This window comes from Grosmannia clavigera (genome assembly GCF_000143105.1).
Source record: "Grosmannia clavigera kw1407 unplaced genomic scaffold GCSC_108, whole genome shotgun sequence".
NCBI classification, from domain to species: domain Eukaryota; kingdom Fungi; phylum Ascomycota; class Sordariomycetes; order Ophiostomatales; family Ophiostomataceae; genus Leptographium; species Leptographium clavigerum.
This window is the reverse complement of record NW_014040837.1, coordinates 408,525-422,584: the sequence shown is the minus strand read 5'-3', so window position 1 is coordinate 422,584 and position 14,060 is coordinate 408,525. Positions and strand designations below refer to the sequence as shown.

The following is a 14,060-nucleotide window of genomic DNA, read 5'->3' as shown; positions in this document are numbered from 1 at the left end:
CCCCAAATACGACACCACCATCACTAGCAATGCGTCCCGATCGCGCCAAGGACACGCGGCCCAAGAAGGCCAAGGCCGAGAGTAAGGTCTCTGTGGCGGTGCGCAGCTGGCTGGCCGCGGTGCTGCCGCAGCTGCCAGTCGACACTGCTGATGCAGTCTCGCCGCTGTCGGAGGAGACGATCGTCAGCCAGGCACCGAAGCGGTGGACTGTCTACGAACCCATGGTACTACTGCCGACAGGCAGCTTCGGGTCTGCCCCGTGGCCCCGCCTGCTGGTGGCTGTCTCGGCCGTCCAGCGAGACGCCCTGTGGGGCGGGCAATCCTGGCGGCGCTGTCGCCCGGCTGCGGCCGGCTGACTCATCTGGCCATCAACGAGGGCATCCCGCTACACATGGATGCCGGTGCTATCAGCGGTGGCGGTGAAGAGAACATCTTGCGCAGTCCCACGGGCTTGCGGCCACTGTACGGTGACTTTGGACCAGCCGGGGCAGCGATGGGCTCGGCGCCTTCGGAGGCCGATTTTGCGGACGCGCTGTGGGTGTCGACACGGCAGAACGGAATCTTGCAGACTTGGGCGCCGCGGTGGTCCATGTTCAGCCGGGGCAACATCAAGGAGAAAGCGCGGCTGCTAGCATGGGGTGAAGAGGTTAGGGAAAGTGAAGAGAAGACCACGCCGAAAGAAACGACGAGCGAAGCGAGGGAAAAAACAAAAGAAGCGACGAGCAGAGCGAGGGAAAGAAGAGAAAAGAATCTCTGGGCCGTTGACCTCTATGCGGGCATCGGCTACTTTGTCTTTTCATATGCCCGGCGCGGCCTGCGCGTGCTCTGCTGGGAGCTCAACCCGTGGAGCGCCGAAGCACTGCGGCGTGGAGGAGTGCGCAACGGCTGGCAGGTGCGCGTGGTGGGCCCAGACAAGGGGAACGCAGCCGGAGATGAGGACGAGGAGACGTCTTTCCGCCGACAGACCCTCGACGCGGTCGCAGACGACGCCATTCAGATCGTTGTGTTTGTCGAGGACAACCGGCACGCAGCCCGACGGCTGGCAGCCCTGCGCAACGCCCACATCCGCCTGTCGGTGACCCACGTCAACTGCGGGATGCTGCCGACGAGCCGGGACAGCTGGCGGACGGCCTGGGATGCGGTGGCCGAGGATGTCGGGGTCGGGGAAAACGGGTCCGTCCGAGAATCCGCCTGGCTGCACCTGCACGAGAACGTGGGCGTGGCCGATGTGGATGCGAGGCGACAAGACATCCAGCAGCTGATGGCCACGTGGGCAGCCGACAGTCCTGGCGTCGCCGGGCAGCTCACCTTGGCCTGCGTCGAGCACGTCGAGCTCGTCAAGACCTTTGCACCGGGCGTCTGGCACTGCGTGTTTGACGTGCGCATCACGCTTCCATAGGAGAGGAAAAACGTGACTCTTCGGCTGCTCGTCTGCTCACCGCCAGCACAAGGTGCGGTTGCACCGAAAACGATGCCAAACCGGGACAAGAAAGTCGGTGACAAGAACAGCCCCAAGACTCGGCCACCAGCCGCTGCGGCTGTCCGTCACAGCCCCCCGGAGATGACGACACGCATTATTAGGGTGCGCTGCGCTGCCCGAATTTCGTCCAATGACCAATGATCTGTCTCCGACCGAGACGACCCGACAGGGGGACGACGCAGAAGCACGAGAGAAGGAGGGCGACGACGCCATGGTATTCGCTGCATGCTTCTCCCTGCTTCTCCATGCACATCCTATATAGTCGTCGCCACCGATACAACACAAACGCAAGAGGGGCCGCGTCTTCGGGGCATCAGCGCCGTTTGTACGGAGGAGGAGAAACAGGCCCAACATTTCCTGGCAGCTGCGCGGATCCGCGACGAAAAGACAGACGGGCGAACGGACATTGGCGTCGGTCTGCGGCTTGGGTCACACGGCAACACGAGGTTGGGGGGCCATCCATTGCATGTATATCTTACGAGACACGTTTGTGCGTGCCAGACTCGCCTAGTAGACAGCAACGATTGGTGGGCAAACAGGCCGCTTCTCTCGGTCTGCCTCCTGTCTGGGACCGTCTGCAGGCCTTTTCTCGCTCTGCCATCTCCGCCGCATCGTCGCTCTGTCCATGTGCACCGTCTGATGGGCCTCTGTGGCACGTGTTGGCGAGGAGTATGTATGTGTGTATGGGTGCCTTGGACCATCGTTTCCTCCAACATTCATCTGTTCGTCTGTCCGTTCGTCCAGCTGCACTTCCTCCTTCTCGTGGCGAGGCCCTTCGTCAGCCTTCAGCACTTCACCTGTCGCCGCATGGCCACAGCACCGCTCGGCCTCTGCTGGCTGCAGATCCGGTTCCTCACGCCTGCTCACAGCCAAGCCAATCCCTCGTCTTCCCAAGACAGGCAATATATGAAAATCACCCTCCCCCCCTCCAGCCTGACCAGCAAGACTTGTATTCTCGTCGGACAGCAGGGGCTGCACCGGGCCGTGTCGCACCAGATTAGTTGTTTTTATTTTGCTCTTATTTTTATATGTTTATTTTTACTTTCCCTACTGTCTACACCCATTGTGTCTCCCCCCCCCTTCACGCACACTCTCCTCTCATTTTGTTTGCCCTGTTCTGGACTATTGCATCACCGGCCTCTCCTTCTTGTAAGCAACCCCTGCCTGGACAGACGCAGCAGCCCCTTGCTGAGGCGTTCGGGATCGGCCAAGGCGTCTTCGTGGCACGCCGCTTCACAACATTATGTGAAAGCTCCTCTGTCTGCTGTCTGCTGTCTGCTGTCTGCTGTCTGCTGTCTGCTGTGTCTCTACGGCTCGTCACAGTCTCTTGCGCCTTCCATATGCTGATCTGTGAGGGGCACTGATTAGGGAGACCAGCTTCTGCATGGAAAGGCAGGAACGCGCCTTCCTCTCCGCTTCGCAGGAGAATCCGGCCGCGGCTTCTCTGCTTTCAAGCAACCGTCCAGAGCGACACAGCTCCTGTGAACCCTGCTCCCGTCTATCTCCCCTTTGTGCAATAGTCCGTAGCTCGGTCTTGTTACACACTGGATACAGAGTTCGCTTGCTTGCCGGTTCGTGCACAAGTCCGTCGTTCGGGCATGGATCTTTGGCATCTACCCGGCTCGTTCCTTCCCTCTCTTTCTTTCCCTCCCACCCCCTCTCTTTCCACTTCCTGTGATCCTTTCTTTGTTTTTTTCTCTCTCCGTCGTTGAATAATCGCGTCAAAGTTATCTTCGCTCTCCTCGATCATCTTATCACTTCTGTTTCCTTTTTAGCATCTGTCAGGACCGGCCACCATGGGTACAGCCGAGACGTCAGGCCAGTGTCTTTGCCCAAATGGTCATGGTGCCGCCACGCTCGCTACAGACAGGAAAAACGTCAGGGGCATAGAACCTCAACTGCAACACGTCCACGATCTTCCTCGTCGCCAGACCTTTGGTTTTTACGATGGAAGCGATCCCCAAGACTGCATCAACAACTGTCGCGAAAGCTTCTTTAGCCTGCTGCTCGACACGCCCCCGTCTGAGGACGACAGCACCGATACCACACCTTCAGAGGTCTGCTCGCTTCTCTCGGCCGACGGTATCAGCGACATCCTCTGGCAACTCTACTGGTGCGACTCGGCCTTTTGCGGCGTCTGGATAGAGGCCGGCACCTCTGGACAGGATCGTGAGTCCAATCTGTAAACAAAACTGTCCTCTGCTGATGCTGCGCACTGACCTGGCTATGATAGCCAACGTCGACCGCCTCATAAATCAGTGTCAAAAGTGAGAAAATGTCAGTCAAATTCCATTTCCTCAGCACTCCTGCTGACGTCACAGCATCGGCTACTCGTCCGTGTACGATCCAGGATCGCCGGCATCCGACTATTCCTGTAGCAGCCTGCTCATGGCTGTTTCAGCTGGCAACCCATGTTGGAACACGGTCGAAGTATCCGCAACAAGCACATCGGACAGCAGTATTCTCACATCCCCGGCAGCGGCAATGGCCCCCAGTCTCATTAGTATTCCATCGCCCGCTCTGACAGCATCAGCAACCGTAACAGCAGTGGCATCGGCAGCGTCACTTCGTAGCACTACTGCCAGCAGCACTCTTCTTGCAGCCAGTACTGAGGGGACATCGCAGCTTGGCGGCGGCCTCGCCACATCCAGCAAATCTGGCCCGTCACCCGGCATCAAGGCAGCCGTTGTCGTCAGCGTGATCGTCGGCTTCCTTCTTCTAGCCGGGCTCGTCTTCTTGCTCTGGCGACGGCGCAAAAGCAGGGGTGGCAACGGCAGTAATATCCGGAGAAACAACAGAAATACCAGAAATATTAGCAACTACAGCAACAATAGTAGCAACAGCAACAGCCGTATCAAGTCTTGTCTCCAGCAGAGCCAGCTCTACTTCTTTCCCAACAGCCAGCAGCATGCTGGGGCAGCTGGCGAGCTTCCGACACCGCTTATCTCGCCAGCACGCTCACGCAATTCTGCCGCATCTTCAGCACGGCCGTCGTCTTTGAATGGCGGGGTTGGTACTTTTGCCACTGCTGCATATGGAGCCTATGGCGGAGGCTCGTCCACCGCTGAGACTTGGCCGTCCCATCCGCCGCGTGACCATCGACGCGGCCGCAGCAGATTCCTGCCAGCAAGGCTTTTTCGCAGAGACATCAGACGGGGCACATCACCACCACTGACATCTCTGTCGCCACCACCAAGTCCAACAACCGGCGGTGGTGGTGGTGGAGCCGGGGGCTTCTATGGCTACACTGACACGTCCATCCCTTACTATTTTCCCAGTTCGCCCAGCTGTGCTCCCACAACAAACAGACTCGAGCCACGCCGTGAGGCGAAGCCAATGCCCAGAGCCGCCAGACTCAACTTGAGAGAAATGAGGCAGAAGCAGCAGCAGCAGCAACAAGAAGAAGAAGAACAGAAAAGCCACGACATCCTCCACAGCTCCCGCCGAGCCGCACCGCCTCCTCCTCCCAGCTCTCTCATCTCTCTCTCGCTCTCCCTGCCATCCGTGGCAGCTTTGGTGTCTAAAGATGATGGATCCTCGTTTGTCAACAGTGGCAGGATACCCTCAAAGATCGGTGCAGGCGCTGCTGTGCAGTCCTGCTCTCCGTCTACTCCAATTTCTCCAGCGGCGTCATCGAGCATCTACGGCCATGCACTGACTACCGACGCCGTCGACCCCATGGTTGTACTGCCTACAGTTGTCTCTCCATACTACAGTGACGGAGGTGGTCCAGCGTCTGTGTCGCCGGCGTCGGCCCTGTCTGCTCGCAACTTCTCTTCCGGTGTGCCATCGCCACCGTCAGCACCACTGCCGTCCCGTCCTCTCTTTCCTCCCATGAGCCCGAGCCGGCCGTCACGGCCTCACGATACACCACTCGAGATTCCTGACCTCATCATGCCAAGAACGCCACCACCAGTTGGCCCCTTTTATACCAAAACAGCCAGAGTATCGACCTCGTCGCCTTTCTTCTCGTCCACAGCCTCGCAGAGCGGAGGCAGAGACCGAACCCGGGATAGCAGAGGTGACAGTGACAGCGACATTCGTTTCTCTCTCTGTGCACCTCCCGATCGTGCTCTGCCACCACTGCCTTTGCAATCACCTCCGACCTCGCCACCGAAACAGCCGAGAGACTCCAGTGTAATGCTGACACGGGATGGTGATCCGAACGACGAGGCATGGGCCAGTCAGAAATACCGGCCGGTTAATACGTCCACAGAGCTGCCAGAAAGTGGCAGCGCCTCGACAGCTGCTGCCGACGGTGTCACGTTCACGTCGTCCTTCTCATCGGCAGCAACTGCGTCCACGACAAAGTCTACGGGGGTTTTGGGCTATCCAAGCGAAGTGCTATCCACGCCGTCGTCTCCAGCGTCCGTATACTCGACAGTCACAGACAGCTCGAGTCGGACCGTCCGGAAGGCCATTGACACTCACAGCCGGATGGCTTTATACGCACCCTCTACATCATCCGAGATACCAGAGAGCTAATGTGCATTTTTCCTTTTATTGTTTGACGGCTGAAATCATGACTGGCTCGTGGGAAGGCTAACTGGGCCCGGATTGCATATGATTATTGTTTGTTTGTGTTTCTTTGAAAAGAACTTGTTACCACAAGCAAGGTAATAGGATACATGGGACACATTGGATACTGGAATCAATGAGGTATCCAAAACGACTGTCTTACTGCAACCTGTTCCTAACGGCACAGTATGTTTATCCAACTTCTCACGGGAAGGGGGATCAGAACACGGGTGTATTGGCCTGTTGTTCCCGCAAGTTCGTGTCAGACACAAAGCAAAGGTTTCAGTCCTGTGATCTTGCCAACAGCCATTCCTTCTGGCAGGCAACGCATCCGCATGCAATATCAGTCACAGGTTCAGAGCACTATGTGCAATGTGATTGTTGGTTCCTGCACCCGCCGTCATCACATCACACCAGGTCCTTGCGAGCGAGAAGCCGTCGGCGTGCTCTGTACGTCGTACGGTGCTACGAAACTACCCCGTATAGCTGCTTCTCCTGGTAAGCACCGGGGGATTTCAGTCATATCCGGAAGATAGGTGATGAAACAGAGGCGGCCTGCCAGTCGTCCCATGCAACTATGTCCAGTAGAGCAGAAAACTGTCCATCGTTGGCCGATAGTGCCGGTCTGTTAACAGTTTCTTTCCTTTTTCTTCCGGATCTCATCTTAGCTCCTCTTGTCATGCACCCAAATATCTGCCTTCATCTGTCTCGTCTCAAGGCCCCTGTCAGCCAACGGGAGAGTGGATATAGTTGTTCCCACGTCAGACAACAAGCCTAGCCTTGATAGCCAGCCCCCCCCTTCCTCCCCAACGAAAAAAAAAAGCGACTACTATGTAAACGAGGCCCAAAGGGGAAAAACGAGACAAACGAGGCAAACTAGATGCAGAGCTGTGAACAGCCAACAGACGAAGCAGTGATGACCAGGCTGCTCCTGCAATGTGCAATGATACAATGCCGGAAGCATGAAGCACGCGGCCTACAAGGGAGGAGAGATCGGTCCGTGTTCGTGGGTACATAGTATGGAGCTGGCAAGATGCTCGTACTCGTACGCGCATTATCCGCATGGCGTACGACATGACAACAGTCCGCAGCCGTCTTGTGCGTGGCGACTGGAAACTGGGGCCGGGACTTTTCCCACTCATGGCAAGGAGAGGGCGGCGAGAAAGAAAGCCTAGAATAAACCGAATGTTCTCTTGTGGCAGCTAGTGAGTACGATATGGGAGCTCCGCTTCAGATCCCGGGAGCAAAGTCTCCACGGGGGAGACTTGTTGGGGGAGCAGGTATCGTCGGTAAGGGGACATGTAGATACGACACCGGTTGGATTCGTATGTAGTATTAACGTGGGAGCCAAAATAGGAAAAAGGATGACGGAAGGAAGATAAGAGGGCCCCGAAACGGGAAGCCTCAGGACTCTGGGCACCGGTTAGACCGGTAGTAGTGCCGAACGGGCTCCATCACTCCTTTTCTGGTGGTTGCTCGTCCCTTGAAATCTCTCCGACGAAACCGGAAGCACAGATTCCTCGCTCGGCCAAAGTCCCAGAGGTCGAGAGATATTTGGGAGACGAGGTGGGAGGGGTTGCGCTTTAGTCAGGGTTAGTTGTTAGTTTTTTACGAGCTTACCCAAAAGGGCAACAATAGCAGGAGACACATATAAGGGAGACGGGGTAAGTGCTCAGACTAGGCGGTTTCCTGGCAATCTTATAGGATCGCTTCGTGTGAGAGGAGAGAGAACAAGTAATGAGATAGGATGTACTCGCACTACTCCTACACGTTCATAGTCGAGAGGCTACGAGCCTGCAGGTCCGACAATCTGTTTTATGGGGTTATATGCATAACACCATGCGTGATATAGGGGTGCAAGGGAAGGGGTGGGCTTAATGGTACGTGTCAGGAAGGAAGAAAAATGAGGTGTCAACGAGCGGGGAGCTTGGCTGTTTCCGGATGCAACGCCGTTGTCACAGGGAGCGAAAGGGTGCTTGCGACATATGAGCTGCTAATTATGATGTAAGCCGCCCAGACCCATCGCTGGGGTTTGTCCGTCAATGACGAGGCTGCAAGGGACTCTGGTTGGACCGGGGAAGGGGGAGTGTAAGATACAGCGGGATCTAGACCAGGGTGCCGTCGAACGTGTCTTCTTCGTGCGAGCGTGATACTGGCAGCCGAACCTCTTTCTTCGTGCCGTGTTGCCTGCTGCTGCGGCTATTTCCGTTTATTCTCTCTTCCTTTTTTCTTTTTCTCTTTTTTCTTTGCTTTTTTCCTTTCTTGTCTTTTGTGCCTTGGACCAGCGACGAGATGGTGGAGGGAACGTGCGAGTGCAACGTCCCCTGAGCTGTTCGGACGAGCGAGAGAAAGAGAGAGAGGGATGGCCGTCCGTCGAACCGGTCTCTCTCGTTCTCTGTCTGTCAATTTGCCATGCATCTCCACCGCGAACTCAGACGACGGCGAAGCCCGCCGCAATACGAACAGCGGACGGGTAGAAAACGTGGGCTTTTCCGCTTGGACGCTCTTTCACACAACATGATTGCGGAGCAGCGCGGTGGAGCCGGATGCAGGTCGTGTACTCGTACATCTGTCGTGGTATTCCATGTACCAGGAGAGAAAGGGAAGAAAAGGGGGCAGCTATCGTGCAATGTACAATGTATGAGCAGACGAGGAAACCAAAGCGGTCTTGTGCCGTCTCACATGAAGCATCATGAGAAGAAAGCGAGCCGTAGATCGGCCGTCCGGCCGTCTCGCTGCCATGTATCTTATTACGAGCAACATGGCCGTTTCGCTTCGCCGCAGGAGACCTGTCACAACCTTTGATTTCCACCGCCGTAGAAGGGAGAATGGAAAGGCGGCAGATTGGCAGATTGGCGGTGGAGTGCCTGCGGGAATACACATCATGCGTGTCCCAGCCTCGAGAAGGGAAGAGGACCAATGGCTGTCGACCTGCTCGCTCCCCTTCCTTCTTCGTCCTTCTTTCTCCTTCCCCCCTGGCATCCCCCCTGTGCGGACAGACCGCCTTTCCATTTCCCGGCTCGGGCAACGGTCGGTAACAGAGCTACGGCAGAGGCTATATGCCGGCGGAGCCTGCCCGCAACGTCTGGTTTTCTTCTTAACCATGTACTCCGTACTGGTGGTCATCTTGTCATCTCGCCCATGCCATCCAGTTCATGCAGCAGGCCGGCACTACTCCGCAGAGGAGAGGACGGATTGCATTAGCTTCCCCCAGTCTGCAAGATTCGACGTGGAGCGGCGACCAGACGGTCTTATTTTCCAGGAAGGAAGATCGAACATGTCTGCGGTATCTTGCATGCTCGTAAGAGAACGCTCACCCCCCCTGGCCCATGTCAGCTGGACGGCATTCGCTGGCCGTTACCCGACGCTCTCATCCGTTCCTGGATTCCGTTTCGAGTGGGATCGAGAGCTTCAGCGCTCCCGAGCTGCAGAGCTGCCCCAAGCAGACGACAACCTCGTGGAAACCCCTCTCCATCTCGCGGAATATAGGAGAAGGGGCAGGCAGAGGTTGTGTCATCGTGCCATCGTCCTGGTAGCTGGGACGCGGTCACTGGCTGGCAACGATCCATCACAAGGCAACATCGTATCACATCCGCAAAGCAGGGACGGACGGTCTGGCCGGCATTTGCTGCTCCTGCTCGTACTCGTATGTGCGCGGTACACGCAGGACCGGTCGTCTTCCCCTGACAAGGTGGTACAGAGTTGGTATCCGTTGCGGTTAGTCTTGACCGATCGAGACATGCGTTCAGACGACGCTTGCCCAAAGGGAAGGGGGGTGCATCGAGGCTTTTTGCGGTTGCACTACCATGTACGAGTACGGAGTACGTAAGATGAGATCTTCATTGCGAGCGGGCGAGAAAGGCTAATCAAAGCCAGACTATGCATCTGCTGCTCCATATGTACGAGTACGAATGAGCTTCTCGACCTCATGGGAGGCTTTGCGGAAACGAGATGATGGCAGACGCATGACGCAAATGGACTCCCGGAAAAGGCGAGCTGGGGATGCCGGACCATGGGTGACGATGTGGGATATCCAGGATCGTCACCCTGCGAGAAGAGCCGAGCTGGGTCGAGGAAGGGGATGGAGGAGCGGAGAGAGAAGGGGGGGGAGTGTATCTGACCTGTCTCATCGGCAGGTGCCTAATGAGAAAACGAGGTCATCTAAGGTCTCGTCTTCTTTCACCGCTCCGATCGTCTGGTTGCCACTCATTTTCTTCTGTTTGATTTCCCGTCCATGCGGCAGCCCCTTGAAAGAGGATAGTGCTCGCTGGCAGAAGAGGACGGACTCATGGCGAGGACAACAGGATTTCTTCTTCCGTGTAATTCCCCTGAAGAAAGGGGAGGGACTCTGTCTTCCTCTGAGAGGACTCGTCGGTGGCAAAGTCCCGATATCCGTCACCCTTGGCGTGGCCAAGCGAGATGGGCAGAGTGCCAGGTAGAGGCTTGACCGTCTGTTTCTGTTTCTGTTTCTGCTCTGTCTGTCCTCCACCCGCGTTTGCCACGCCCATCTCGGCAGGCCAAGCACGTTGTCGGGCTCTGGCGATGCGTCTCGACCTAGACGGCCACGGCTCACTCGCCTGACGACGTGCTGGACATTTCCCGGCCGCTGGCCCGGGAAAGCAGTTGGACAGCAGCCATGGACGGGAAACTGGGCCTCGGTATCAACGACTGGACGAGAGGTGGTATGTGACAGCACAGCAGCAAAATCGTGCTATGATCAGCTGCTGATCCTTCCTCTTTGCTCGAAATATAGCAGGCGGGCCGTTGAGCTTTGCCTATAGAGCCTCACATATAGCTCCGGCAGGGACAAAGCGCGTACTCCGTACGCGAGCAGTGCCACCCCCTTCACCGTAGTGGGACAGAGCGAGAGAGAGAGAGAGAGAGGCACACTGTCCAGACGAAGACGCAGACGCAGACGCACACAAGCCCCAACGCAGACACAGCGCGATCAGCAAGCGGCCGATCGTGCGATGAAACTCACGCAGAGACCGCCAGCGGGTTTTTGCTGTGCTCACCCAAGACCACCAAGACCGCAGGGCCCGTTTCCATGGCAGGTCAGCGTCGTAGCGATGCCCCAGCCGCCAGGGACAACGCTCAGCTGTGTGCAGGCGTCTGGCACTGGCAGGTTGGCAATGGCGGAAGATGCCTGAGAGGAGGGTGTGTGGAACCCTGGTCGCCAGACAAGGGTCGTGCTATCCTGTCGGAGCCCACTTGGGCTACGAGAAAAAGAAAAAGAATAAAAAGAATGAAGGAAAAAAAAGAAAAACAAAAGAAAAAAAAGAGCCTTTTGGGCACAGAGGAACGATCAGCCCAGCTCAGAACGATTCCCTCTGAGAGGGGCGGGGAAGCGAAATAAGAAGAGCGAAGCGAAAGGGGGCGTCTCTGCTGTGGCAGAAAGCGTATCTATCTTGCAAGGTCAACGGCGGATCGGCCAAAACGGCAGCCTGTCTGGCTGCTACTATGTACGTAGTATCTGCTGGATCGGACCCAGTGGACGCTCTTGCGTATCCAGGAGTCGGGCCGCTGGCTATTCGTGTTAATTTTAGATCAGGCAACTTTAGCGTCTGCGAAGAGCAAAAGAGGAGAAGGAGAGAAAGAAGGGCGAGCGCTGCAGAGCTGCCCTGCAGCTGCGTCTCTGCACGTTATTTCGCCCCTAAGTCCCCTGTAACTCCCCTGAGCTCCAGGCTACGCCATACGCCATATCCGTCCCGTCCTATCCGCTGTGCTCTGGACCGGCCACCTTTTTTTTTTTTTTTTTTTGCTTGCTCTAGTGAAACGGGGCCCCTCCAGCTGGCGAAATTGGAAGGGGCAGAGGATCGAGTTCCTCTCTTGTCGGATGGATGTCGTATTCATCTCGTCTCTATCCTGGGCTTTACCGCAGCCGCAAAGCCTCTACTATGTAGAGCCTAGCGCAGACCCTGGACGAGGGGGTCGTCTCTTATTTTCTTCTGGCGTGCTCTGCCAGCCCACAGAAGTTCTTCTCCGCCCACCGTGCGTCATTCGGCGGTGCCATCATGATGATCCTCTGGGATCCTCCTGGGATCCGACTCTCTGGCCGGCCGAGGCGATGCGAAAATGAGAGACCCAGAATAAATAATGGAAATAAATTAAATTAGTAAAATAAAATCATCCAAAACAGTGAACATTCAGACGTACGCTCCCTGGACGGCTATTCTGGCGAGGAGCTCGCACGGCGCAGCAGCTGTTCCTGACAGCTCGCCAGGTGGATCTTCTGTGTCACTCTAGTCGAGCTCGGCCGCTGGAGAAGCTGGCCGGTATCGAAACAGGCTCGTTCGCCGAGGCTAACACGTCCAGAGACAAAGACGTACTCCGTAGCACTTGTCCATAGGATCTGACAGGAAGGCTGAAGGGCTTCGTTCTCTTGGCCGCTGCGCCCGCCAGCCGGCGTGTCTCAGGTTTTTCTGGAAAGCCAGTCTAGACGGCGCGGAAGCTGCTAGTATAGCCCTAGGAGAAGCAGATGCGCGTGGGGACACAGAACAGACAAGAGGACGTGGCAGCAGCGGCTCCGTAGCGGCGAGAAGCGAGAAGCGAGAAGCGAGAAGCGAGCAGGGCAAGGGCGCCTCGTCTGGCCAGCCGGCCTGCGGAGTCGTCTGCTGTCCGACGTGACGAATGCGGTGCCATGCTCTAATTCTCCGAGCGGCTGTGTGTGCTCTGGCTCAGCCCGACAAAGCCTTGCTGCCCGATCACATAATGACGTCTGGTGATGGTGATGGTGACTGTATCGGCCGTGCTTTGCGCTCTGTGCTCTGTGCTCTGTGCTCTGTGCTCTGTGCTCTGTGCTCTGTGCCATGTGATGGATGCTCCTGTGACGACAGCCTCGCAGCGCTGTATTGTTGTAGGCAATATATTGTTTCGTCATCGAAATGAGAGCCCGACCGGCCTGGCGGGGACGCCTCCTCGTCGTTTTCGTGCCGTGTGACAGCTCCATCCTTTCCGTTGTCCTTGACAACACGCCCCCCCTCTGCTAGACGTCCTTATGTCGCGCTCTCTCTACGTCCGGAAGCGGTCAGAGATGCGAAGCGGTCGTTGGAACAACGGGAAAAGCAGGGAACAGTGAAGATCGGTGACTGAACCGGTAAGAGAATCAAAACAAACGTCAAGAATATGCCTCATTTCAGGCCCTGCATGCGAACGGCCAACATCCGCCGTCAGCAATGCAGACTGGCAATACGCCGACCGGCTGGGCGAAAACGGAATGTATATGGGGCGAGCACGGCGAGCTCCTTGGTCCTCCTTCCTTTCGTGTCTGTCGTCGGCCGCCGTCTGACCGGCTACCTGACACATATGACGTCCACGTCTGCATCACCGGCCGTGACCAGCGGCTGCATTCCGCTTCAGCTGCGTGTCAGCAGGCGGGGCGAAGCTGGGTGCCTCTCAGAAGCAATATATAGACAAAAACGGGTATGTAGACAGAGCTGACGATGCGCTCTGCCCTCGATAGTCTCCCCAAACGGGCCTGCTCGTACGCGGTCGGCCATTCGGACACTGCATAGCAGACACGAGAAGTCGGGAGCAGTTCCGAAGCGTTACCACGCGAAAAGGATGCACACTGTTTTTTTGTCCTGTTGTTTTTCCTTTTTTTTCGTCATCGGCCGTTTCAGTCTTTTTTCCTCCTCGTATCACGCTGCCACAGCCGCTCTTACGAAGCCATCCCACGCGCCGTATCACACCCCGAGCGCCAGATGGACGAGCCATTTTCGAGCATATGCCTTGAGGCCTGACCGAAGACCAAAAGGGCATTCAAGCAACACGGCGCTCATGCAGGTTTACCGCCACACAGCCGCTGGCAGCTCCTCGTTCCTGCGCGTCCAAGCACAATGCGCTCGCCCATTTGGCTTGTCGGGTCTCCGTACATTGTTATGCTTACCTCTTCTGGAAACCAACTAAAGCCAGGCCAACACTATGCTCCAATGGGGGGAAGTGAAAAGGTTGGCCGGGTTCCGAACGAAAACACGGGTAGCCCCTCCTCCAGTCTGACACACACACTCAGGCTGGCAGGGGCTGTGTGAATTAGTCGAACGGCTGGGTTGCAGAAAAACGG

At 56.7% G+C, this 14,060-nt stretch overlaps 4 protein-coding genes across 4 annotated transcripts; 3 read left to right on the top strand and 1 right to left on the bottom strand.

The window, feature by feature from the left end:
* Window positions 1-29: 29 nt before the first annotated feature.
* On the top strand, window positions 30-1,399 carry CMQ_6953 (tRNA wybutosine-synthesizing protein; the record flags this gene model as incomplete). Its single annotated transcript, XM_014320639.1, has 2 exons — window positions 30-182; window positions 245-1,399. The coding sequence occupies 2 exons, from the start codon at window positions 30-32 to the stop codon at window positions 1,397-1,399; spliced, it is 1,308 nt and encodes a 435-aa protein (XP_014176114.1).
* A 1,877-nt stretch (window positions 1,400-3,276) lies between these two features.
* Window positions 3,277-5,965, top strand: CMQ_6623 (uncharacterized protein; the record flags this gene model as incomplete). Its single annotated transcript, XM_014320309.1, has 4 exons — window positions 3,277-3,649; window positions 3,714-3,747; window positions 3,802-3,983; window positions 4,401-5,965. The coding sequence occupies 4 exons, from the start codon at window positions 3,277-3,279 to the stop codon at window positions 5,963-5,965; spliced, it is 2,154 nt and encodes a 717-aa protein (XP_014175784.1).
* A 2,794-nt stretch (window positions 5,966-8,759) lies between these two features.
* Window positions 8,760-9,913, top strand: CMQ_6606 (uncharacterized protein; the record flags this gene model as incomplete). Its single annotated transcript, XM_014320292.1, has 2 exons — window positions 8,760-9,644; window positions 9,875-9,913. The coding sequence occupies 2 exons, from the start codon at window positions 8,760-8,762 to the stop codon at window positions 9,911-9,913; spliced, it is 924 nt and encodes a 307-aa protein (XP_014175767.1).
* Window positions 9,914-10,284: 371 nt separating this feature from the next.
* CMQ_6592 (uncharacterized protein) lies at window positions 10,285-10,506 on the bottom strand (the record flags this gene model as incomplete). Its single annotated transcript, XM_014320278.1, has 1 exon — window positions 10,285-10,506. The coding sequence occupies one exon, from the start codon at window positions 10,504-10,506 to the stop codon at window positions 10,285-10,287; it is 222 nt and encodes a 73-aa protein (XP_014175753.1).
* Window positions 10,507-14,060: the final 3,554 nt, after the last annotated feature.